Here is a 27,842-nt window from a genome sequence, read left to right on the forward strand (position 1 = left end):
TTGACATTTTATGTTTGTGATCCTAATCGGTCATTGATTCAAGTTTTTTTATTTTTAGGAATTTTCATATCTATAGCTTCTATGCTGCATAATGACAAAATTTGAAGATCTCAAATGACTTTTAGCATGATATATTTAGTGATTCTATCATGTATTATAATGGGTCACTATCAAATATTCCTTTTTCCAATCTCAATTCCATGATCTATTTTAAGTTAATGTTTGTGTCCAATCCTGAAAATAGTTTTGTTTTTCCTAGTAAATGAGAGAATGCTTCTAGGCATTTGCTTCTCAATGTGTTTCTTTACTTCATAGAAACAATTTGGAGAGGAAGTGTGATGACTAGTGTGTTTGATCAAGAGATAAGAGGTTTAATCAGATCTTCCCTTCAACACAATTAGAAGGCTTTACTTCATTAGGTCTATTCTTCTTGAGAATTTTCAAAGTTCTTTGGTAAATTGGGTCAACGAGTTGTGTTCATGTTGATATGAATTCGACAAAAATACAATTAAGGTCCATAGAATTAATGAATCATGTCAAAAATTTAAACACTAACACGACTCTTTTATTATACGTGTTACATGACATGACTCAATTATTTAATTGTACTGAGTTAACATGGCACAACATGACCCATGTAACTCGATTTACCATGAATAAACCTATTAACATGATTTAAGACATTTTTATATGACTCAAATTACTTAATTATCACATTTTCATACAAATTTAATATTTTTAATATTTATAGAAAAAAGTATACTACATGAAATTTATATATTTACCTTCAACATTCATAAATTTAGTAATATATCAAAATATAAAACTTAATTATTTAACACTAAAGAAAGTGAAATTTCAATATTTAATAGATTAATATTTTAACAAAAAAATTTACAAGACAATATAATATTATATGAATACATTTAAATAAATTTTAATAAACAAAAATAGAAACCAACTATAAAAAATAAATCATTTATATTGGATAATATATCTTTTGTAATAATATAATTATGGGTTGGTAGGTCGAAACAGACTGGCGAGTTATTGGTCGATATGTGACACGAATAATAAGGCACGTTATATAATGTGTCAAATCGGGTAAGCAGATCAACCTGTGACATAACATGATTATTAGCATGTTATAAATAGGTTGACACAATTTTGACACAGACACAAACACAAACAAGTCTAACCCTAACCCTTTATTTTTTGTTTCACTTTCGTGTCATATTCATGGATCGTATCTGAAATTGTCATCTCTAATATAAATATTAGGTTGTTTCATAGGATTTCAACTCACTAGTGGTAGGACATGGGATTCAAATTTCCATAAGAAAATTGAGGTGGAAAGTGTTAATTTCAAGAATTAAATAGGATGAGAAGGAGAACGAGGAAACAGAGTGAAGGGGAATAAGCCAAAGGACTACATTTTCGTTCACTTCTAATTCTTTTACATGACATATAATGCATATTTATAAAGAAAAGCTGCAGGATATCTATAAATTAAGGCATAAAGTAAGGAGAAGACTATTTCTTAAATTGTAGAGACAAGTAATCTTCTCCTTAACTTAAGAAAATCTCATCAGTTCTAATACTCCCTCTTGATAAGATTTTTCATAAGTTGTGAAATCAAGATATCTTTTTTTTTATTATTTTCAAATAAACAGCTATTGTAAAGATAGAGGTTCTCTCCAGCAACAGCATTCTAGTGGTGAACTCACCTTCTTCTGGTGCTCCTGCCTAGGTGGGCAATGAGACTTGAAGCTTCACCAATAGGTTTGGGACAGCTTTGGGTTTTTCCCTTAGAAATAGAGTAGCTAAGAGAAGCAGCAAAAAGTCTTCTCGAATCTGTGTTTTCAAACTACGGTTTGGCATTGCTTTGAGTAGAAGAAAAATATGAGAATTTTCAGAGAAGGAATTACCCTAGCTCTGATTTATGAAGAATGAGAATTTCAGGAGAAAATAGCTTGGGACTGAAACCTACAGCTTTGGGACTCGAACCCAAAAGAGGAAATAAGCTTTGTAACTCAAACCCTCAGCTGAAATGAAGAAGTAAGGGCAAAGAAAACTTCATCAAGACAGAAGTCTAAACACGAGAAACACCACAATTGAAACATTTAGTACACCCAAAAGTTCCCAACAAAACAGTATAAGAAGAGAGAAAGAAGAGAGAAAGGAACTGGGACTTCAAATCCGACTCTAAACTGTGAAGAAGAAGAGTAGAACTTTTAGGTGAGAAGAAAAAGAAGGAGACCCTAGAATTTTAAAGCTCTTATACCGTGTTAATTTCAAGAATTAAATAGGATGAGGAAGAAGAAAAAAAGTGAAGAACTACATTTTTATTCACTTCTAATTTTTTTACATGATAAATAATGCATATTTATAATGAAAAGCTACAAGACATAAATCCATAAATTAAGGCATAAAATAAGGAGAAGGGTATTCCTTAAATATGGAGACAACTATTCCCAAATTAAAGTGTAATATTCTCCTTAAATTAAGAAATCTCATCAATTCTAACAGATAGAAAACATTAATATGAAACTTGTATTAAATATTAATGGAAGGTGTGATTATAAGTTTTTATAACGACCTAAAAAATGAGGGAGTAGGATTAAAATCCATGGCTAAATGTTTTGATTTGCATTATGATGAAAAATAAAATGATTAGCAAGGGCTTTTGAAGTAGAGAAGGTGAGGAAGAAAGTTCCACAAGTGAAGAAAAATGAAGATCCTAATTTGGATAGCTTTACAATTGAATTTTTCTTTTCCTAGGAAATATGAAGCTATTAGAGAGAAAGAGAGAGAGAGAGGAAACTTATGGGTGTTCCAGGAAGTATTATGCCAATGGAATAGTAAAAAAGAGTACAAATTTTAGTTTAAGTTTCATTGCTTTGTGATGATTATGTATACAAGATTCTAACTATGGTGTTATTTAACAAACAATGTGTTTTGTCACTTTTAGTTCTCAAATGCTACCATGGAGATAACGCAAAATATAGATGCATAATTGGTGCTCGTTATGTTGTAGAAGTTCATGGAACAGGAGGATGAGTAGAAAATAGCTTGTTTCAGAATTGAAAAGGTTACAAGGCATGGTTTCTATGATAGTTTTTGCACTTCTTATGTGTTCAAGTATTGCCAAAGGGGAACCTAGGACTTGGTTTCGATGTTACAAGAATCGAGCATCAGAGCAATCCTTCTCAATTCTCCCGCATTTTGTTCAGTCTTATTGTTATGTTTTGAATAGAATACGGATAGATGAATAAGGTAGTGGAGAGGGATATTGTGCAAGGACAGAAGGACTCCCTGTAGGCACTAAGAAATGTCTTATGTATTATTTATAATTTCTGGTCTAAAGATGAACTTATCTGAGAATAGTATTACATATTCCCATATTCCTTATATAATTTGTCATTGTTCAGAATATTTCTTGGATAATGGTGAAAACTAAAAATAAGATGAGGCATTTCATTTCATTTAGGATTGGGGACGGTAAGAAAGAAAATTGGCTAGTTGGGAGATTTAATTTTGATGCATGCCTAGTGAAGAGTTTAGGCCTTTATAAATTGGAGTTACAAAAATATTGCTCTAGTCAAGAAATATTAATGCAAATCCCTTTCTAACAAGATAACCAAATAGAAATTCATTCCTTTTCTTTTCATGTGTCATATAAGCCCATCATTTTTTTTTAACATAATGCACGGAAAGGGATACCCATAATCTATCCTTGTCATTTTTGTCTCTCTAACCTTCAAAATGGTCTCAAAAGTCAAAACCATTTTCTATACTCTAGATGACATAAAGTTTCTTGGGACTCAACTTTTGGAATCTTGGTGATGCATCACAGATGTCCATTCCTTTATTAATATTTTTATTTAATCATTCCATTTCTTTAGAACAACAACTAAGCAAATTGATCTGGATAGTTTTGGAACTCCATCTAACTTTTCCTAGCCTATCCTGCTCATTTTCCTAATTTTAAGGGTTTCCTTGAGATAGTCAAATTCGAGTTTCCCTAAGATTATATAGATGACCAATGCCCCTTCATAAGGCTAAAATCAGAAGGCATGGTTAACAAACCAGAAATCTTAAAACTAAACCTTTCTTTATTCTGTTACATAGACCATATAAAAGAGTCAAATTTAAATTTTCTTAGCGGGTGTAAAATTTCATAAAAACTTTGGAAATGAAAATTGCTTACAAGTCCCTGGGAGGGTGAAAAAAAAAATCTTACAATGATGCATCATAATGGCAATGTTTAGGTGTGTCTACGTAAAGAGAAATGCAAGTTTTTTTCAAGGACCAACACATATTCATGCAGTTTTCTAGGACATAATGCTGTTTCCGGTTTCTCTTTGACGGTAGATAGAATTACTAAAAGTTGTTACCTTGACCAACAAAATTCCTTATAACCAATCAAAAATTATTACTTATCATGTGCAAGATTCATAGAGCAAAATGACTTTTCATTCCAGACTAGCCAATCAAAATAATAGCAAAAGATAGCTATAACAGAACTGCATGCCTTATGAAAGCAAAAAGTGGAATCATAGATCAGTGTATGAATAGACCTTTTTGCTAATTTTTACGCCTAATGAATTCACTTCCCGCTGCACAGAAAGCCTCAGTTGCAAAGGGTAGACATCTGACATATCATCTCCAGCAGCAGAAAAGGTTTTGCCACAATTGGATGCAACTTTAGCATCACTATGCCTGAAGAGGAAACAAGACCAGTAATTACTTTTATCTCTTAGGCAACAGAATAGAACATAGAGCCATATAAAGTTATCAAACTACTGTACATAACAATATCTATAAGTGATTGCCATATAACTTCTAAATATAACAAGTGTAGGAGTATCCAATCAATGATGGAATGAAGATCATATATTTAATTATTTGCTAACTGAAACTCCATGCCACCTAAAGCACAAGTGCACAATGTTCTTCACATCAATCCCACCAGTTCTTGCAGAATATGGGAAATTACCAATCTAAAACGCTCACCATTTGAGTGCCTTCAACCACATTTCTCCCGAGACCAATGCAAAGTCTCGCCCTGACACACCCACTTCACCATTTTCACCGTTGGGCAAAGATTCCTCTTCTCTCCTCAAATTCAATACAAGATCCGAGTTAAAAATGTTGTTGATGAGCTTCATAGGACCCGCATAGGAAGAACCTGAAGTTCCCTTGTAGAGAACCCCTCTCTTCCCATCGGATTCGTCTGATATCAATGAATCTTGCGCATCCTTCCACCACCTAAAAACCCAATATGCAAATTCAATCAAATTTCAAAATGCAGGCACACCCATGTCCGATGACATTCAAAAAAAGAAGAAAAAAATATTTCGATAAGATTCTTTGCTTGGATGCTGAGGAATCACAGCTAGAAAGAAAACAACTACAATGAATCTTCAGATATTCCAAAATACACACATTTGATATGTCCAAATTCAATTCTCATCTCATTTCTTAAAATTTCATTCTTATAGTCCTTGATCTCATATTTCCAAGCAATTGAACCACCCCATCACACAAATTATAACGAACAAAAATGAAGCTCCACAGTGAATCAAAGGTTCAGATTTGAAAGAGAACGCAAACAAGAGAAAGCAAAGAAATGGGAAGAAAATTGAGAGACCTGAAGGGAACGAAATAGATTCCCTGTTCATTGTCGCAGTCGGGTCGCGGAGTTGAATCAGACAGATCTTCGGTTAAACCGTTCTCCATTGTAGAGAGAGAAAGAGAGTGGCCAGAGAGAGAAAGGGAGAGCTTAGAAAATGCAGATCATTTTGGGCATGAAAGAGAAAGAGACACAGAGACAGAGATGGAGTTTCCTTTTTCTGTGAAGAGGATTCAAGGAGGGAAATTAAATAAATAAATATTTATATATATAAATTCTTTGTTTTTGAAATAAATATTTAATTTATTTCTGGGGAAAAATATATAGAGAAAATAAAATTTAATAATACCAACTTATGGAGACAAGATTTGCAAAAGCCGACGAGATTTGTTCAGTTTTTTTTATTAAAAAAAAATTATTATTTAATAAAGATTTACCTGTTTTTATTTTTATTAACTTTTTTATTTAATAAATACTAAAAATTAAAATTTATTAATTTCAATAATAATTTAATAACTGAGCTATATAAATTATTTTAAAAAGAAAATATAAAATTCATTATTTTAAATTATATTAATTATATATTCTTAATTCATGTGAAAAAGCAAATAAATCTCTCTTACACAATATTTAATTATTATCTTTTAAATAATTAATTATTTAATTTTTTTTATAAATTGCAAAGCTAATTAATTATTATTTTTGAAATAGTCTAGATTAAGTGATTGTGATTTAAAATTACAAGGAAAAATAATTGTAATTATAAAATTATAAGAAATAAATTTTAGTCAGATAATCACTAATAAGTGTATTTTTTAACGTAAATAGATTAAATATAATTTTGTTAAATTCAATGATTTAAATATTAAATTTCGCTATCTTTATCAAATTTTTTAATTAAAATTATTTAATTTTAAATTTATTATTTTTATAATAAAACTCATTCATTTATAGATAAATTATATTACTTTAAAATTTGATTTAATAAAAATTAAATTTATTTAATAAATGAATTAATTTTATAATTATTGATGAGCCACTAAAATTCAAAATGAATTAAACTTAAATTCAATTCAAATTTAAAAAACCTTTGAACAACAACTTTGGCTTGAGGTTGTTGATTTGCAAAAAAAAATCATTGAATCATACCTACAGTCAATTCTAGGGGCGAGCAGTATTCGGTTTAAATTGAAAAAATTGACCGAATTGAATTAATTTAAAATTTTAATTCGGTTTTTTATACATTTCGGTTTGATTCGGTTTTTAATTTCAGAAATTTTAGTTATTTCAGTTTGGTTCGGTTTTAATCAAAAAAAACCGAAAAAATCAAACCGAACCGATTAGTGATAATAATATATTTTTTCAATAATATAGAGAAATTAAATCATATTAAGATTAAAATATTTTAATTAAATTTTAAAATATTAAAAATAAAGTGTAAAAAATAAAAAAAAATTATTAAAAATCAAAACTGATCAAACCGAATCGAATCGAATCAGACCGGTTCGGTTTGATTTCTGACCAAAATCGATTCGATTCAGTTTTCATAAACACTAAAATTTCAGTTTTCGGTTTATTCGGTTCGGTTCGGTTTTGAACCGAACCGACCGAATGATCACCCCTACTAGAGATATATTTCTTTTTTAAAACAGAGAACGGAGATCGGAAATCAAAAAAATAGAATTTGAAATTTTTCATCTGACTAATATTTAGTTAGATGTACTTACCATCAGATTAGATAAGCGAATGAAATTTTATTTAATTTTTAAAATCAAAAATTGTAAAGATCGCACAAAATTTATAAAAATCAATTTAAAAAATCACAAGAATTATGGAGCTTTATTGTTGTTCTTTTTATTAATTTTCATACAAATAACGTCGTTTTATACATATGATACATCTGCCAACTTTTCAAATAGCTGTTTTTTTGTTAATGTCTTCAAAGCAATAACAATTTTCGTTTTACTAAAAAGTAGATTTAAGCTTTTAAGAAAATTTTTATTCTTTTTTTTTTTTCTTTTGAAATGGAAGAAAATTTTTATTCTTAACATACATTTTTTAATTTTTTAAAAATAAATAATATAGTTTAGTATTTTATATTTACCAAATGAAAAGAAAATATGCGATTCTTAAATATAAACAAATAAATTTTCAATTTAATTGAATTAAAATATTTTAGCTAAAAATAAAATATATATATATAATATAATTTTATTATTTTTATTTCAAAATTTATAATTTAATTTGTATTAAAATAGTATTTATAGTATTATATTGTTTGTAAATAGCGATTATTTAAAAAATAATAATAAATAAAATATAATTATTAATTAAAAAATAAAAATATAAAAAAATATGATGTGATTTTACTTATTTTTATTTTAAAATATAATTAATGTCTTAAATTAATATTTTATAATATAATTTTTATATTTTGAAAGTGTCTAAATATTATTTTGATATAAATTAAATTATAAATTTTAAAATAAAAAATTATAAAATCACAAGATATTCTTTTTATAATTTTTTAATATAAAATAAAAAAATTACTATTCAGAAAAACTCATTAATTGATGATTTAATTTTAAGAAATAAATTAAAATGTCACTACCGTCTTAAGAAAAATCTATTAGTTATTTTCTCAATTAATTTTAATCATTAAATATTATAAAAAAATTTAAAATATTTTTTATATAAAAAATTAATTAATAAATTTTTTAAAAATATAAAAAACTAATTAATAAATTTCTCAAAACCATAAAATTTAAATAATAAAATATTTAACGTTAAAATTGATAAAATGATTAATTAATAAATATATTAAAATATTAAAAATATTTTAATATATTTTTTAAAATTGAAGGAATAATTAGTAAGTTTTATAAATTAAATAATAATTTATTTATATAAAATTAAACTCTACTAAATTTGAAAATTGAAAAATATATAAATGAGTGATATCAAACCTTACTAAATTTGAGAAATCATATGAATATAGTAAAAGACAAACGCAGTGATAAAATCTAGGCGTCTCTTTTATATTCCTTGCCAACTTTTCAAGACAAAAATATTTGGACTTACAAAATAAACTATTTTTCTTTTATAAGGAATGATTGGTGAATATGGTAAATAAAGAAAAAAAAACGTTAAATAAAATAATTAAACGAAAAACTTATAAAATAATTATTTTTAAAAAATCTAATTTTATTAATAACGTCAGAAAAACTTTAATATTGAGAGTTCAAACTAATCTTCTCTATGCATCTAATTTAAAATAAAATAAATAAGTAAAAATATTTTAAAAAATTTACAAATAGTCTTAAATAATAATCTAAATTTGAATTATAAGATAAAAATAATGGTTAAAAACTTCAACTTTTTATATTTTAACAAATATATTCAAATTAAAAGTTTTAATTAATATATTATATTTATATTTAGAGTAAACTATAGTTTAGTCCCTCTGATTTAGTGAAATACAATCTTTCGTCCCTGTGTTTTAAAAAATCGTCAATTTAATCCTTTACATTTAAAAAAACTGTAAAATAGTCCCTACCGTCAAATTTTCAGTTAACCTTCCGTTTATTTTAATGAAAATGACTAAACTACTCTTTAAGTAAAAAAAACCCAACCAAACAGTATTCACTCCATCCCAACACAGAAGAAGAACAAGGAGGAGGAGGAGGAGGAGGAGGATGAGGAGAAAAGGAAGAAGAGGATCGGGAAAAGAAGGAGAAGGATGAGGAGAAAAGGGTAGTTTAGTAATTTTTATTAAAATAAATGGAATGTTAACTGAAAATTTGACGGTAGGAACTATTTTACAGTTTTTTTAAATGTGAAGGATTAAATTGACGATTTTTTAAAATACAGGGATGAAAGATTGTATTTCACTAAACTAGAGGGACTAAATTGCAGTTTACCCTTATATTTATTTATACACTACCGCCACTAACTTTAAACATTAAATCTAATGAAAATGATAGGATTATTCATGTCAACACCTTAAATTAATATTTTAATATAATTTAAAAAAATACTTATAAAAAAATATAAATTTTATTGATTTTAAAAATTATATATCAAGTTTTTTTCTTAACAAACATATTCAAAATTAATTTATTTGTTCAATTTGATTTTTCAAGCATCACTTTTATAAATATAAGTATATTTTCTGAAGTTATAATTAAATATAATCGAATTTGAAAATTCAAACTGAATTAAAAAATTGACTTTTGGATATATTTGTTAAGAAAAGATATTTAGTATATAATTATGAAAATTAATAAATTTTGAAATTTTTTTACAATTATTTTCTGTAGACTATATTAAAATATTAATTTAAACCACCAATTTAATAATTATAATATTTTTATTAAATTTAATGGTCTGAATTAATAGTAAGATATAAATAAATTTAACCAGTTAATATAGGGTATATTATTTAAAATGTTTTAGTATGAGTATTTTTTTAAAATCTAAAAAAATTCAAATTCTTTTGTCATTATCCCTATAAAATATTAGCAATAATTTTATATGTAAAAAAAATTACATAGAAATTATTTTTAAAAAATAAAGTATATTTATTTATTATAATATTAATAAATATACAATTTATTATTGTTTTAAAAATAAGAAATTAAAGAGTAAAACCAAATTGAATCATTAATTTATTTTCAAATTTTAGATAACTAATTAATTAGAAAATTGTACTTAGATATTTATAATTCTAATTTACATGTTTCATTTTTTATTTTTATTCTTTTGTCAAAAGTTATATTTCATTGCGCTGGAAAAATAGTCTAGACCTAATAAAAAAAATCTTTAAAAAGTATATATTTGAAGGCTTAATAAACTACAAACAACAATTAGAGGTCCAAGGCCCAAACAAAGAAAGCAAACTTGATAGATGGTAGAAATCAGAAGGTAGGCTTCAGAAGCTCAATAAAACCCCACAATCTAGGTCATTATCAGGCCAAAAGAGGGAATTTAAAACAAGCACGAACGACATCTCTATGCACCTAAAAGGTCAACTTTCTAAAAGGATGCGAGGACGACTAAAGACCTTGAGATGCTTCACATCAACACTAAAATACAAATCTCACATGGCAGAGATAAATCTAATAATATATTGAAGAATAGCAAGACAAATGATTCAGCCTCAAGCTCTAGTAATAGATCTAGCGATACTTGCAATGGAGGCTAAGAAAATTAGCAAATCTCTTAGAGATTTTTTCTCTGGATAGATTTTGAATCTGCAAAAATAAAAGCTAAGTAAGAAACCATAGAAAACACAACCAAACACTCAAATCCAACAAAACCTCACATAAATACCCTCGACCTGGGTAAATCAATACTCAAAACACGCATGCAAGGCAACCCCTACCCATGAAAGCACCAATTTGGTACAGGAAAAACAAAAACAAAAAATATTTGCAGGCCTACCGGGTGAGAGAGGGGTTAACCTATAAACCTGATAAAGGAGGATTGAGCAAAGAGAAGCTGAACGATGCCGGTAAAGGGAGAGGCTTAGCTCCACTTTTACTAAAGTCTACTATGAGTGTAAAACTATATAAAAGAAAAGTGCATAATTGAAGCTTGAAAATATATCTTTGAGATTTGAAAACATTTTTTTGAGTATGGTTTTGAAAGAAAATGAATTTTATAAAACTCAACTGATTTTATTTAATGATTTGAAAAAGGAGTTAGAGATTTCAAAACAAAATTGTGAAAAACTTTTGAAGAAAAACAGAGTGTTCTTGAAACTAAAACAAAATTTTTGACAAATGATCTAGCAAAATTTACAAAAGAAAAACAATCTCTTGATCTACTACTTAGATCACAAAGAATGTCTGGAGAAGAATTTGGAGAAAAATCTAGAATTGGATATAAGGTTTTGCAAATAATGGCAAATATAGAAATTATTTTGTAAGAGGTTCATCATCTTATTTTCCTAGCATTACATATTTTTATTGTAATAAAAAAATATCATATATTACTAACTTGCAGAAGAATCAAAAAAATTTAGATACATAAATTAGATATATGATTTCAGGTATGTCTGTAAAGAGAAAATAAATAAATGGCATGTTGACAATGGATACTCATGTCACGTGATTGGAGACAAGACCTTATTCAATAAATTGGTAATGAAATCAAAATGATTTGTGAGTTTTGGAGATAAGGTAGAGCACAAATCATTGAAAATAGAAAAATTGGACTTAAACCGTGCATAGAAAATGTAGTACTTGTTAAAGGTTTAAAATACAACTTGTTAAATGTAAGTCAATTTTGTGATAAAGGATTTAAGGTAACATTTATGACTATACATTGTAAGATTTTTTATATGAATGATAACGCCCTATTTATAGCATCTAGCATAGATAATATTTATCTGCTTGATATTGGATGTTTTAAAAACAGTGAAAAAAAATATTTTACTAGTTTTAATGATAATAGCTAATTGTGACATAGAAAATTAAGTAATGTAATCATGTATCTAATTTTAAAACTTTTAAAGAAAAATTTAGTTAGAGGTTTACCAAAATTGGAATTTGAAAAAAAACATCCATGTAGAGCTTGTTCAATGGGAAAATAAATAGGAGTTTCTTTTAAACTAAAAAATAAGTTTTCAACATTAAGATCTTTAGAGTTGTTGCATCTTGACTTATATGGTCCAATAACTCCTATAAGCCTTGGTGAAAAATCTTATACTTTTATAATCGTGGATGATTATTTATTATTTTTTTGGATTTTCTTCTTAGCACATAAAGATGAAATTGTTTAAAGTTTTTAGAACTTTTTGCAAAATGAAAAAGGTTATTATACACTTTTTTGAGAAGTGATAATGGAAAAGAATTTGAAAATTAGATATTCAATATTTTTTGTTTAAATCATGGAATATTTTACTATTTTTTAGCTCTAAGAACTCCACAACAAAATCAAGTTGTTGAGAGAAAAAAATAGAATATTGTAACAAATGGCTAGAGCTATATTAAACGAAAATCATTTTCCAAAATATTTTTTAATTAAAGCTACAAATACATCTTATTACATTGTTAATAGAGTAACCATAAGAGCATTCTTGGAAAAAATACCTTATGAGTTATCGAAAGACAAGAAACCAAATATATTATACTTTCATGTCTTTAAATGCAAATGCTATATTTTGAACAACAATGAGTATCTTGGTAAGTTTAACGATAAAGTTCGTAAATGTATTTTTCTTGAATATTTTTCTGCAAGCAAAACTTATAGAGGTTTTAATAGGAAGAGCTTGGTAGTTGAAGAATCCATTAATATAGTTCTTGATGAGTCTAATCCTGTTTTAGAAAAGAAAGATACTTGTGAAGCTGATTTTGAATAGATTTTTATATCTGAAAAATGAATTTAATTCTTAAAGTTTGAGTAAACGAGTGTTTGAAGTATATTGAAATTAGCTCATCTAAAATTTTCAAAGGCTAAAATTAGACATTTAATTTCAAATGTATTTTAAATTTAGGTATCTAATTTTTGCTTCCTTCTATTCTAGAAAACTAATTTCAGTTTGTATGATTTTCAACATCACAATGGCTAGTTTTTGAAAAATTTATTATTGTTGAACTAAATCTGCAGCTAAAATGTAAAATTTTCAGACATCTATATATAAGAGATTAATTCTCTTCATAATTTTTTAATGAAAGAATTGAATTTCTAAGAGAATTTACAAATATACTTACATGCTTTCATTCAAAAATCTTATCCTTATTGGCAAATCTTCTCTCTATCTCTTCTTAATAGCCTTCTATCGTATTGGTTTGAGTAGTTGAGAGTGATTTGTGTCCCATTATCAGTGATAATTTTTTTAGAAATATCAAATTAAGTGAAGATGTTCTTGATAACAAAGGAAATAACTTGCTAGGTTGTAATGGATTAAACCACCTCTGTCTCGGCCCACTTGCTGAAGTGATCCACCGTCACAATCATATATTTCCTTGACCTTGTTGCTTTTGGGAATGGGCCAAAGATGTCTAGCCTCTACTGGAAGAAGGGTCAGAGGCTGCCAATTGCTGCTTGTATTTCTCCTAGAGTCCGAGGGATACTTGCATGGACCTAACATCTTTGGCACTTCTACACAAGCTCCTTTGCATCCTATACCACCATAGGCTAGTAATATTCTTGTCTGAAGGCTTTCGGGCAATCGCTCGAGCTCCTTCATGACTTCCACAGTTCCCTTCATGAATATCATTAAGGATGCTCTTACCATCCTCTTTCAATATACATTGCAGCCACGGTTAGGTTGAGGATCCCTTGAATAACCAACCATTTATTAGCGTATATTTAGAAAAAAATTTTATTACTTATTTGGCTGCTAAGTCATCTGCTGGTAGCTCGTCCTTTATCAAGAATTTGTATACTAGAGTCATTCATGTGTCTACTACCTCAATTGGCAGGGTCTCTTTTTCTTCAGTTGCTGGGGTGTACAATACCTCAAACGGCACAGGCTGGATCAAATGCTTCTCTCCTGTTGCTACCATCTTTACTAGAGAGTCGACTTCTTCATTTCCTCCCCTAGCTACTTGGCAGAGCTCACAATCTCCCTTCCTATTCTTGATTTCCATCATTAGATCTTAGACTTTTTTCTCATATTTAATGAGACTCAAATCTCAAACCTTGAATTATCTCTGACACTGATTAACAACCAATTTTGAGTCGCTATAAATAATTGATTTGCCTATACCTATTTCTTTGATGATTCTGAGTGTCATGAACACCGCCTTATATTCGGCTATGTTGTTTGTGGCATTAAATGCGAGCTTTGCTACATACCACAATTTAATTCTCCTTTGACTTTGCAAAAGTACTCTGATCCCAAAACCACATGCTCTATTTGCCCACACTTGCCATTCATCTACTGTGGATTTGAAGACTTTAAGTGTAGAGTCATTTCTGCGACAAAATTGGCTAAGGCCTGGGCTTTCATCACACTTCTCAAACTGTACCTGGTTTCATAAGCTAATAACATGATGACCTAGGTGGACAGTCATCCGGAGAGTTTCGGCCTATAGAGCACCTTTCGAAGAGGGAAATTTGTCCTTACCTCGATAGTGTGGGTCTCAAAATAAGGTCATAGCTTTGTTGTCGACATCATAACTGCGAAAACTAGCTTCTCCAGAGGGAGGTAGTTCAACTATGCTCCTTTTAGGATCTAGCTAGCATAATAGACTAGACTATGCTCTCCCTTGTCTTCTCGTGCAAGTACTGAACTTATCGGTTCCTGCGTTACAAATAAGTATAAAACCAAAACCTTGCCTTCAATGGGTGAGCTTAGCAAAGGAAGGGATCACAAGAAAGATTTCAAATTTTGAAACACATCAACACACTCATCCCCTCACACAAATTTTTTTTTTCCTTTTCATGCTTTGAAGAACAGGAGATACCTCTTGGTAGAGGATGATATGAACTGCCTCAAAGCTGTCACCCACCCATTTAATTTTTGAAGATCATTTATGCACTTAGATGCCTCCATGCCTTGTATTGTTTTAATTTTTCAGGATTAGCCTTTATGCCTCTTTCAGAAACTATATACCCTAAGAATTTACCAGCTTTTATCCCAAAAGTGTATTTTTCAAGGTTGAGTTTCATACCTGCTTTATTCAGCACATCAAAAAACTACTATATGTTGCCTTGGTAATCTTTCAAGATTCGGATTTTTACCACCATGTCATCAACGTACACCTCGATTGTGGTTCCAACTAAATCTTTAAAAATTTTGGACACGAGCCTCTATTAAGTTGTCCCTGCATTCTTTAACCCGAAAGGCATGACCTTGTAGCATAAGACCCCTTCATCTATGATGAAAACAGTCTTCTTTGCATCTTCGGGATCTATAAGGATCTAGTGATACCCTGAAATGACGTCAAGGAAAGAAACTGCTGCATCACCCGAGGTAGAACCTACTAACCTGCAGTCTCTCTCGGGTGAACTTCCTCTTCTTTTGTTGGACCGCTTTAACTGAATTGTCTATGGACAGCTTGTAGTGATTAAGGTCGAGTTTACACCTATTATATCTTCTAGTTACCAAGCAAAGGTTATCATTCTGCATTTCAGTAGTTTAACCAATTCATCCTTTACTGTACTATTTAATGCAGTCCCAAATTGTACCTTTTTATCTGCTTCTAGAAGAACTTATTCCACTAGGTCTACTAGTTCTAGTTTTGTATGGGAATCTGGCTTTTCTAGTAAATCAATCGGCATTGTTGCTTTTCTGAGACTTTTTTAAAGTTTCTATAACACTCTTGCGCTGAATTTTGACTTCCTCGGACCACCACTAATCCACCTGAAGCTCGCAACTTTAAACACAAGGAACTTATGTAAATTACAATCCCATGGCAGTTTAATATTGTAAGTGGAATGTCCACCACCGCAAACTTTGCATATACTTCTCGCTTATGCTTTTCATTCCCTAACACAAGTGGGAGGTTAATGATGCCAAGTACTGCCATGGTTTTGTCCCCTAACTCTACTAGCGGGTAGGAGACTTTGGTGAGATTGCTTTTATCTAAGCTTAATTTATTGTACACTTCTAAAGTAAGAAGGTTGATGGAAATACCTATGTCTACAAAGACCTGCCTTACCTCATACTTGTTCAACCGGACGCTTATGACTAACAGGCCATTTTGTAATGTCTCGGTCACCTTGTCACTTGGTCTGAATTTCACCTCTTGCCTCGTCCATGGTTCTTGCTCTACAGATAGGACATCCTCAGGGGCACGCTTTTTCTTCCCCTTGCAGTCGCTAGGTCCCCTTGTAATCACATGTATGACCCCAATAGCTCATTTTCAACAAGTTTTCTGGTATTCTTACCTCAGGTTTAGGCCTCCTGTCTTTCCTATCTTTCCTGGAAAACTTTCAGAGAGCGTCATCCCTAATCAGCCTTTTAATTTCATCCTTTAACTATCGGCACCCTTCAGTTGTGTGCCTATGGTCTTCATGGAAGCGACAATCTTTCATCCTGTCGCGTCTGCTCGCCTTATCAAGATTGAGTTTGGTAGGCCATCTAACCTTCTTATCGTTTTTTCTGATCCACATGAGACTATGCATTCGTGAGTCATTTAAGGGTGCATAATTCTTATACTTAGCTCGGTCATCTCTCCCATGTGACATGGAATAACTCTTTCAATCCCCTTCATAGCCTCGCCTTTCTGGTTTTTGGATTTTATTCTGGTTCAATTTCTTACCTTCCCTCAATGCCTAGACTTCGTCATATAACCGTATGTACTTTTAAGTCTTAACCATCAACCACCTTTTATAGGTGGCTGCTGGGTTCTTAATTAAAGAATCCACAAATTTTATAGTCCACTTTTCTTTCTTTAAGTCTTCACAAGCTATTTCGTAGTTCAGCTCCTTTATATGTATTGCTTCAGTATTGAAATGTGAGATAAAACTCCTTAAAAACTCGCCTTCACCTTGCCAGATTTTCCGCAAGTCTAAGGAGAGCTTTTTTGAAGGTGTGCATGTGATAAATTTAGACTTAAAAAGTATAGAGAGCTGATTGAAATTATTAATTGGACTTGAACTTAGGTGTTGGTATTATTTTTAGGCCAAACCTATAAAAGTGAGAAAGACCCAACATAGCATGAAATCATTGACATCTTGGAATTGCATTGTGGTTCTAAAGATGGCCAAATGGCTTCTAGGGTTTGCTGTCCAATCATACTTGTCCAAATTGGAAAGCTTGAACTTCAAGGGGAACGTTTCCGCCAAAATTTCTTCTGCGGACCATAGTCCTCCTTCTTTTCCTTCTAGTATCTTTGAGCAGCATGTATCAACTTCCAATCAATACTGCATCCTTAATCTTAGCCTTCCCCTTGGATTGTTGTGAAGTGTTTCCGTTCGAGCCTTTAGTGTCTAGAAGGAAGCTTCTTCCCTTATTCTGGGGCCCATAAAAGAGGCTTCGTCTCAAGCATTATATTGCTCAAGAGTTGCCTACAGCTTTTTGATGTACTGCATTATCTGCTCATTATTCAAATTATTAAGATCTGTTTCAGCTACCATTAAAAGGGTATCTTGTCCACTTTCAGGTGTGAAAGAGATGATGCTCCCCTGTTAACAGCAGATTTTGCTATTCCTTGTGAATTTTCAACCATTTAGAGATTTAGAGGTGAAAAAGGATTTTAAATGAGAAGAAATGAAAGATTATTATCCCAAATGGGCAAGAGAATCAATAGGATCCCACCAATGGAACTAAATAATGTTGCTGAAAATAATTTATGTGTGATCTAGCAACTTGCTAAAGGAAAAGAGGAGGTTGATGTTTGATGGTAGCCACTCTGATGCTCAAGTTAGTGATCTTTCTAGATGGGCGAGTGTAAATGAAAAGTTTGAGCTAGTAGACTTGAGTATTAGAATGCGTAACTTGAACTTTATAACTGTTTTGTTTTTATACTGTAATAAGATAATAAGATAGGTTAGTTAATGATTTTTCTAAAAATTTGGGAGATTCAGTGATAGTAGGTGCAATGAGGATTTGTTTTGTAACGTCCTTTAACTGTAACAAGATGCTTTAAGAGGCTTGGTCAGCTCTACGGGCAAGCCTTTTACTAAATCCGAATGCCTCTCATCCAGCCAACTGGATCTCAATGTTAGAGATTAAGTCTAAGTGCTAAAGTATCGTGGTTTGTAAGGGCTCTACCATATAGTCTAATCGTATGTTGACAATACGTAATACACTTTGAGCGAACACTGAGTCATATCAATATACAATAAAAATAATTATATTTTAAAATTTTATTCTCAATTATTGTAAATATTAGTATAATAAATTAATACTTTTATATTTATTTTATTAATATAATAAACTAGTATACTCTTATTAATCATTTTACATGCCGCTAATAATAATTAGATATAATTTGCCAAACACCTAAAACATAATAATTATAATTAGTTATCAGCTTTTAATTATAATCAACTATTTGCAATAACTATCAGTTATATATCCAACCGTTAAATTAAATAAGCTCTTAGAATCCTAGCAAACAAAAAGATCAAGTGCTATTCTACTCCCAAGCCTTTTTTTTTATTAGAAAACAAAAAGAAATATTTTTATTTTTTACACTTTATAATATTTGAAGTACTTCGAGAAATGCAAAAGGAAAAGGACAAGAGAGAATATGAGAGCGGTGAGGGAAAACGAAAGATTTTCTATGTTTCAATTGTATAGGTGCATTTAATTAGTGATGTTATTATTTAGGGGTTATTGCTATCCTTTCCTACCTTGAGGCAAACGTGGTCCTTTTTGTATTATGTGGTTTTTGGTTTTTGTTCTTTCCTCGATGGTTTTTGCTCCTTCGCTCCCATCGGCATGGTTAGTCTTTGGTCATTTTCTTTATGGCAGATCGCGATGCTTAGACATGAGAGAGTTCTCGCTGCGCTATGTTTGGAATGTTATGGTCTAAGTCTATACTTTCTCACCGAGAGCTCTTGCTTGTGATGATGATAATGATTTAGGGGTTGCTATTACTACATCTGTGATACATGCAACTCAAGATACAATCACCATGAGTTCTATCGTCTCACCTCCAAAGGTTATGAATTTGATAGCTTGTGATTGTATGCAAGCCAATATAGCTTCTCAGTTTTCTGAAATACACCTTTCCTTAAATGTTCTAGAAGATAAGTGCAAGTGACCTTTGAATCTAGAGCTGCGCCTAGTTTGGTGTGGCTAGTAGATGGTGATGATTCACTATTGGGATTGCTAAGTTTGGAAGGTTGAGGAGAAGTCTCGAATTTCTTATGGGCTTAGATTAAGTTTTTAAAATTTTTGAGTTTAGTTTGATTGGTTTGAATTGGACTAATTCATCAGGAGTTCTGGATTAAGTTGTGTTATATGTAATTAAATTCCTCTTAGACCACATCTTGTATATTACCTTTAAATTTAGAGAAAATGCGATTTTCAATGCGTTGATAAAAAAATCACTTAAAAAAAATTATCAACAGAAAAAATAATGGCAAGAAATATAAAGTTATTTTTTTTAAAAATTATTCTTTTAAAAAAAATCATTTTTTATAATTTAAAAATCTTATTAATACAACTGCAGTTGCGCTTTGCTTTTATCATTACAATTAAATAATGAAAGTATATTTTTTAAAAAATATATTTTTTTTTAAAAATAACTTTCCTTAAAAATATTTTGTATATACAAATTATTTTTCCCCGACTAAATCTACAGTGCAATCCATAATTCATGCAGCTACTTGCTTTTGGACTTTCAAGTACGAAATTCACATTGCTAACACTTAATCCAAGGAAATAACAGTAATATGAATGAGTCTTTAATTTAAGTATATGATAAAATAAAATAAAAAACTTGAATTCCATGTATACATGAGAAACAGGCATTACTAGAAATAAACAACAGCTACTACAGCTTTCGTATAACTAGCCTAACTGGCAAAGGAGATTCCAGAAAAGGAACTTGTAGAGCAAAACCAAAGTAAATGGATCAGTAGTAGCCTGCGCCGGTATCATAACGACCTCCGTGATATGGACCTCTAGGTTCAAACCCTTGATCCCTTGAACCCCCAAGAAATTGACCCCGCTCCCTATATGATTTAAAATTATTAGTATTGTAGGCTTGATGAGCTTCATTGATGGCAGCTGAGGATGAAACTCCACTGTAACCATGAGGATCACCAGGGTCCATGCCACTGCTGGGATAACGGTCGATCACAGCTTGTTGATATTGTTGTTGCCGTGCATGTGACTCTTTCCGAAGGCACTCACCTCTACGGCTGGCATGTCGAGCTCGCAACGCTGCTAGTTGTTCCTGATACTGACTATTTATTGCATTTATCTTCTGAAAAAATGAACAAAATACCATTGCATGAGATTTCGATTATGATACTAACCAGTACTATCTTTAAATTTAATGCATAAGCAAGCACATATCTTATTCTCCATTCTGTTTCACTTTCATCAAAGGGTATTGAATGAGATTGTGTCCCCATGGCGAAACAACAGCTAATCACAAAAAATTTGTAATAGCAAAAAATGTTGAAAACGAATTTTGCTTGCATCAAGGACTTACCAATCTGACCAAAGGTTTTATAACTTTTTTTTGAAAAAAAAGAGTCGGTCAAATTTTACTTTAACCAATTTTTAATGCAGAGATTCAATGTATTAAAGATATAACAATACCAAAAGACCCCAAACTCTCACTCCCATAAATCAAATGAATCTCCCAATTTTTTTTAAGATGATAGGAATAATAGTTCCAAACCAGGAACTAGAAAAATAATTGGGTGTACTGGTTTCCATCCTCAGCTACCCCCAATTGTCGGTGCAAAGTTTTCAATAGCTCAACAATTTCATCTTTATAAAGAGCTATAGCTACTTTTGTGAGGTATGGTTGACAGCATATGCAGGCCAGAGCTACTCTCCAAACGAGAATTCGAGAACATATTGATTATGATTAGGGGTATGTAAAGTTTATTCCATTCCAGTTAATTGGAGCACTTAACTTTACCATTGTTGCATAGGATGCACATATCTCAAGAATATGTCCTGCAAAAAAATTAATTGTTAAAGCCTAATGGTATGAGCATATATCTAAGCACTCCAATTGATCAATAATTTTATTCTTAAAATCCATTTTGAACTTCAGTGAATAGGACAAATGATAAATGGGTAACTTATGTTTTAATCCTGACTTCCTTTTTGTGATCTCTTTTAACTATTTTTTAACTTTCATCATGTCTATCACCCCCTTATTTTCTGATGCAGTTCAAGAAACAGAAAACAAGTTAATTTGATTTATTACTTGTAACTTTCACTTTAGGAGTGCTATGGAACTTCTCATTTAGGATATTTATACCTACTATATGTAGGAGTTATTATGCTCACAAGTTTGTCTTGTTGAAGAATTTGCTTATTTTTTATTTAGCATTCTTAGGAACTCTCCAAGTTTGAGATTACTAATTATGACACGTTGACCTGTTGAGCCTACAGAAAAAAACCCATTGTAAGAAAATTATTCCATCTTTTGCTAGCGAAAGTAACAAGTATTCTAAGTAGATAATTTATCTCCTCTGTTGTTTTTCTTCTCTGCTTGTTCTTTCTCCTAGTCAATACAGTAACAAGAGTTACTCTTACTAAGCAATCACACCACTGGAAAATTCTCTCTTTCTTGACTCTAACCAGGCCCTAAGCTGATCTCATCATTATAACAACGTAGATGGTAATTCCCACATAGTTTGTAGCTCTTTCTCCACAAACTGAACCTTTTAAGAACAACCTGCATGTCAGTTCACGAGCAGTTACACTTTGAACCAGCAAGTATTCCATTCAATTAAAGTCCTTTGATCCTTACAGTAACAAGAGTTACTCTTACTCAGCAATCAAACCACAAGAAAATTCTCTTTTGCCGACTCTAACAAGCCCCTAAGCTGATCCCATCATTAGGACAACGTAGATGGTAATTCCTACATAGTTTATTGCTCTTTCTCCACAAACTGAACCTTCTAAGAACAACCTGCATGTTAGTTCATGAGCAGTTATACTTGAAACCAGCAAATATTTGTTACAGATGCTTTTGTTGGCAGAGCTATGGAAGGCGCAAATCACAGCAGAAACAACAAGAAGGAAACAATTGTAAGACGGCAACAATCAAGAACACAGCTGGCAGCAATCCGATTCCAGCAAATCAGCACAATTTCCATGATGCAAATGACAACAATCTAATCCCAACAAATCAGCATAATGTCCCCAATTAATCAGATAATCGTGCCAAGAATTATGTAATAAGATATACTTGCATTTTGGCAGAATCTCTGCTTTTCCTTTTACAGGCAATGCAACCTCTATTTAAAGAGAACTGTCAACAAAAATAAGGCAAGCTGAATTTCTCTACACTACTCTACACAAACTCTACACAACTCTATAGAGGTGTATGACTCTCTCTCCTCCTTATCAACGAGTCTAAGGTTTGGAATTTTGGAATTCCCTTTAACAAATCCTGTCATCCTCCACCATAGGTTCCTTACAAGCCAAAAACCACAATAAAGGGAAGGCGTCCATTAGCATAGAGGATTATCCTGTCCATCGCCTAGTGACAAGATCCTTAGCACAAGAACCCAACAACTTGGTATTAAAGCCTAACACGATGGGCGATTCCACTCCACGAGAGGAATTGAGGGCTCTCTTCCAAGAGGCTCATGCTACGAGTGAAGCAAGGGTAGTTGCGGTAGAATCACAAATGGAGGCTCGAGTAGCACAGACAAAATCAAAATTAGAAGCACAATTGCAGCAGCTGTCACGATAGTTTCACGAGCTGTTCAACAGCTCCTCGCGGACCAAGAATGAGAATCAAAAGGGGACATAAGCAATAATAATATTCCAAGAACTCAAGGAGGCAGGGCTGAAACCAGACAAAACTAGATTTCCCCACCTATGATGGAACCGAAGATAAAATTCTTTCTCCACCAACACACGACCGAGACAGAAAAGGTTGACTTAGCAGCATTCCACATAATGGGGAAAGCACAAATGTAGTATTATAGATTGGAGCAAGAGGAGCCCATTTTGCCTTGGAACACTTTCAAGGACTACTGCACTCTATGCTTTGGACCTCCTCTCAGGGGAAACCCATTAGGAGAATTGGTCAATTTAAAGCAATCTGGTACGGTGGAAGACTATCCGGGCCTCATAGACTCCCTCAGACTTGATGTGGAAATGCAGAGACCTTCTAATTTAGCACAAACAATGAATTGTGCTACGGCCTTTGAAAGAAAACAATAGTTGCCGTAACCTATAGGTTGGAGCAAGGGCTCATTGGGAAGTACCAAATTTCCTTCTTAAACTAACCTCACTCATACAACCATTCCTGGAGCCACTGGCACCACCTCAGCCACTTTCAGCTCTAGCAGCCTTACTTCTCCATTTGTAAAAAGATTATTTGGGACAGAAATGACAGAAATGACAGAAAGGAGAGCGAAGGGTCTCTGCTACAATTGTGATGATCTATACAATGTGGAACACCAATGCAAAAAATTATTTGGTTGGAATTAGATAAAGAGGACTCAAAAACATAATATCCAGAAGAACAGCCCAACCCAAAAATATTTCTACATGCAATTACGGGTAAACAAAATGCTCAGACTATGCAATTCACAATTGTCATGCACAGCTAGCTGCTACAAAGCTTGGTGGATTCGGGAAGCACCCACAACTTTATTAGTGCAACAGCAGCCCAACGTCTCGGCTTAACCATCCATCCCCAAGCAGGAATCAATGTGTCTGTGGCCAATGAGACCAAATTATCCAGCTCTAGAATCTGTCCAACGGTATTCTTCTCTGTGAATCAACATAATTTCATTGCTGAATTTTTTGTTATCCCTTTGGCTGGATTTGATCTTGTGTTAGGTGTTAAATGGCTGCGCACTTTGAGGCCGATTCTATGGAATTTCACTTTTCTCACTGAGCTTCACAACCAACGGCAAGACCATTTTTCTGCATGGACAGCCGACACCAGCAGCTCATCAGATTCTCTCCCTACAAAAATCCTATCTCGACTAGCCTGTTAGAGGAATTCACTGATTTATTTGCAGAACCAACAGGATTGTCATCCTTGCAGACTTGTGACCATCGCAATTGCCTACATCCTAATACTAGTCCAGTGGTGGTGAGGCCTTACCGATACCCACATCTTCAAAAAAACGAAATAGAGAGGCAATGTGATCAAATGCTAAAACAAGGCATTATCCAACCAAGTCGGTCACCCTTTTCATCTCCAGTTTTGTTAGTATGCAAGCATGATGGATTTTGGCTTTTTGTGTTGATTACAGAGAGCTTAATGCCAAAGCTATTAAAGATAAGTTCCCTATACCCATTGTGGATGAGCTCCTCGATGAGTTACATGGAGCACAATTTTTCACCAAGTTTGACTTTTGATCACCCTGATGACATTGAGAAGACTGTTTTTCGCACTCACCATGGACATTTTGAATTCCAAGTCATGTCTTCGAATTGGCCAATGCGCCTTCCACCTTTCAGTCGCTCATGAATAAGGTATTCCGCAAACACCTTCCACCGTCCAATGACAAAATCCTCAGCACGAGAACCCAACATTCAATTGAAGTCCTTTGATCCTTTCATGCAGAAATGAGTTTGAACAATTCTAGTTTACCTATCATAACAGGCAAATAGTCATATAGTTCCTACCAAAATACTTAAAAGGGAAGTGGAGATCTGAACTAACCATATTAAGTCAACTGAAAGCCGATAGGTATTTTGACTAAAGATTAGGGGTCTTGTCCTCATCCCGTTAAGTTTTGGAATCCAATGTTGTAGGGTCGACTGAAGTTTCAGACACGTCAGAGTTTGTTATTCGATAGAATTACCAGCTTTAAAAGAAGTCTGAATCCTATCCCGATTACAATTACATCTCCTAGTCTTAATAGCATTCCGAAATTTGTTACTCCCATATCTCCTACTCAGAGTAGAAGTCATGACTAGGAAAATCTTAACAACAGGAATACACAACAGATACCTATACATATGCCTCCAGGTATGCTTTATCTTACTTGATTCTCCCATTCTATCATAAGCATCAGAGGTTTTGTCCATGCAGCCACCTAATGCTCTACTTGTTTTGCATATCTATACCCACTTAGAGATCCAACATCAAGCAGATTTCTTATTGCATAATCTCTCTTGTATCCCCTATCACCATAGGTCTCCACATTTATACATTTTCCTTTAACCTTAACCAAGGGTTGGAGAAAAGCAGCTGGTCTTAATCACCTTGTTTCAATCTCCATAATTATTGGCATATGCAATCATCATGGCTATACTTTATTTAACTAAGAGACAGTTAAAATTTCTCTGATGCTGAATCTTTTTTGTCCAAATTTCAGTTACAACCTTAAAAATTGTTTCCTTTTGTCTTTGTATAAATTGCTATTCCAATAAATCCTACTTTGCAGACTATCACATTCCATATATAAACACTAGGAAACAGCCCAAGAAAATTTTCCAATGCAAGGACAAAATAAGTAAATATAAACCTGGAATAAAATTTGGGAGAATCTTTTCATAAGTTGATCATGAAGGAGAAACATCTACAATATGAACTCAACTGACCTCTCGGTGTCTGGCATTTTCTGCATCCTCAGCATCATTTTGTTCCTTGGCTAGTTTTGTAATGTCATCAAGGAACTTCTGCTCAATTCCTTCAAAAGTCTGCAGCAATGGTTTTTCTTTCAAGCCAACTTGCATGTCTTCTTCACATGGTCCAAATCTAGGATCATTAATGCCTTGCTTCTCTAACGCCAGTTTTGGCTCGGGCCCAAGCCCAAGCCCCTTTCCCTGAAAATAGGATCTTGACCCATCAACAGCTTGACCTACATCAGATACAGATCTCTGAGTATGCAAAAAACAGTCTACTGACTTTCATAATATTGGACAAGACACATATCAAACTTTTCTAGATAATAAAGCTAATAATCTTTCACAAAATCTAAGAGATGAAGGAGACGATACTAGATAACATCATAACAAATGTAAAGACTAGTGAAGAAAGGAAACTGAATAAGTTTCTCATAAACCATACTAGCAAGGGGATAACCTGAAGGACAGCTTGAACTCCACCCAATAAACTATAAAATGAATGGAAATCTAGAAATTTTTTAGCAAGGAAGTAATATCACAAACATAAGCGAACCCACAAACAAATTTCCATTTCATTTTTCCTATATATTCCCTATCGCATAACCTTCATTGAGAATGCGAGATGCCATTGGATTTGACACTTTAGATTCATCTCTTTCCCATCTCCATTGTCCCTCTGCTTTTGAGGTCACATAAGGGTGCTCTCTCTCAGGAGTGAAGGCCTCTAGTCGTCCTTGGAAATGATCATTATCAGACCTGCTATCCATCCTCTGAGCAGAAATATGCTGCATCTGAGCACCAACATATGCATTGGCACCAGAATCAGCATACTGTCCCTGCCGCCTCATTGTGGTGTAAAAGAAAAACAAAAAAAAAAAAAAAGAAAAGAAAGCAGCAGCCTGTATTGTGAGTTAAACCTGCATCACAGCCAGTAAAATCAAAGTAGATTACTTTCCAGCAAGAAAAGGCATCGCATTTTGTGTGAGAGCACTATCATAATGTGCAAACACAAAAATTAACATTGAACGCCCATTTGGGCTAGCAAATATTGAGGGTTCAAATCTGACATTGAATCCACTCAGGAACTATTACTCAACTAAAATTTTTCAACGCAGCTCCTTTCCACCATTAATCTTGCAAATGAGAAATTAACTAAGAGAAGGATTATTATTATTATTATTATTGCTACTACTATTAAACAAATATCAATTCACCATTTTTAATATTACCAAGCTCAATACCAGTGAACAAAATTTAGGGCTACAGGGAAAAAGTACAACAAATCACAAAGCAGAATAACAAAATTACCTAGAATCTTGTCCGTCCAAAAGAAAGCTCAACAAGAACTTTTAAAATTTTCATAGGTAATTGGCATACAACGAATAGTCTCGAAAACCTAGAAGAAGGGTTAACATAAATATAAAATTACAGTTAATTTCTTTACCTCAATTTAGCTTCCTCTTTTTTTTGTTGTCTTCAGCTTCCTTCTGTGCTCCAGATTCATTAGCAAGGAAGGAACACGCGAGACTCCCAATTATCCATGCGGTCCGGGATTTTACACTTATTTTGAATTGAAAATAGAAAATAAAAGAAAGAAAATATTTATAGTATACTCATGGGTAAAATTTTAAATTTGCTCTACATACATAAGGTGCTTAAAAATATTAAATTTTATTTATTTTTATTTAAATTTATTTTTAAATTATTATTAAAATATTAACTAAAATATTATTTATTAAAAATATAAAAATAAGTTAATTCTATTTGAATATATATAATTTTTTAATAATAATTTTAAATAAAAAATAAAATTAATATTTTTAATCCGCCATATAGTTTATGTTTTTTATTTTTTATTTTCAAAGGAAATTTTTATTTTTATTTTTCTAAAATGAGTAAAAAAATAATTAATAAAAAGATATTTTTAAATTTAAAATAATTAAAAAATAATCGTAACTTTCATTATTAAAAATTAATTAGTTTTACTTTTTAAAATTTTTACAATGTGTTAACAATTTATTTTGTAATTATACAATTAATTTTAAATTTTTTTAAATAACT

General features: G+C 31.7%; 2 protein-coding genes across 7 annotated transcripts in view; both read right to left on the reverse strand.

Moving 5' to 3' along the window:
• The window catches only part of LOC110626910 (ubiquitin carboxyl-terminal hydrolase 8), a 33,189-nt gene extending 27,321 nt beyond the window's left edge, over positions 1 to 5,868 (reverse strand). For all 3 annotated transcript variants that reach the window (XM_043961685.1, XM_021773096.2, XM_021773097.2), the window contains exons 1-3: positions 5,654 to 5,868; positions 5,017 to 5,271; positions 4,581 to 4,722 (exon numbers count right to left, since the gene is read on the reverse strand). In XM_043961685.1, the coding sequence (XP_043817620.1) occupies positions 4,581 to 4,722; positions 5,017 to 5,271; positions 5,654 to 5,742 (486 nt within the window). In that variant the 5' untranslated portion in view covers positions 5,743 to 5,868. The remainder of the gene's footprint in view (positions 1 to 4,580; positions 4,723 to 5,016; positions 5,272 to 5,653) is intronic.
• Positions 5,869 to 19,941: 14,073 nt separating this feature from the next.
• Positions 19,942 to 27,379, reverse strand: LOC110626817. 4 transcript variants are annotated; one of them, XM_021772931.2, is made up of 5 exons: positions 27,226 to 27,379; positions 26,386 to 26,698; positions 25,755 to 26,014; positions 21,142 to 21,179; positions 20,403 to 20,472 (listed from the first exon to the last, which is right to left on the reverse strand). In XM_021772931.2, coding segments are annotated over exons 2-5 (543 nt in total). In that variant the 5' UTR covers positions 26,630 to 26,698; positions 27,226 to 27,379; the 3' UTR covers positions 20,403 to 20,471. The 4 variants fall into 4 exon arrangements, with proteins under 4 accessions (XP_021628620.1, XP_021628621.1, XP_021628623.1 ...); XM_021772930.2 differs by having other exon boundaries at positions 21,137 to 21,179; XM_021772928.2 differs by lacking the exon at positions 21,142 to 21,179 and having other exon boundaries at positions 19,942 to 20,472.
• Between the last annotated feature and the right edge of the window lie 463 nt (positions 27,380 to 27,842).

Source organism: Manihot esculenta, chromosome 11, assembly GCF_001659605.2.
Source record: "Manihot esculenta cultivar AM560-2 chromosome 11, M.esculenta_v8, whole genome shotgun sequence".
In the NCBI taxonomy this organism is placed as follows: Eukaryota; Viridiplantae; Streptophyta; class Magnoliopsida; order Malpighiales; family Euphorbiaceae; genus Manihot; species Manihot esculenta.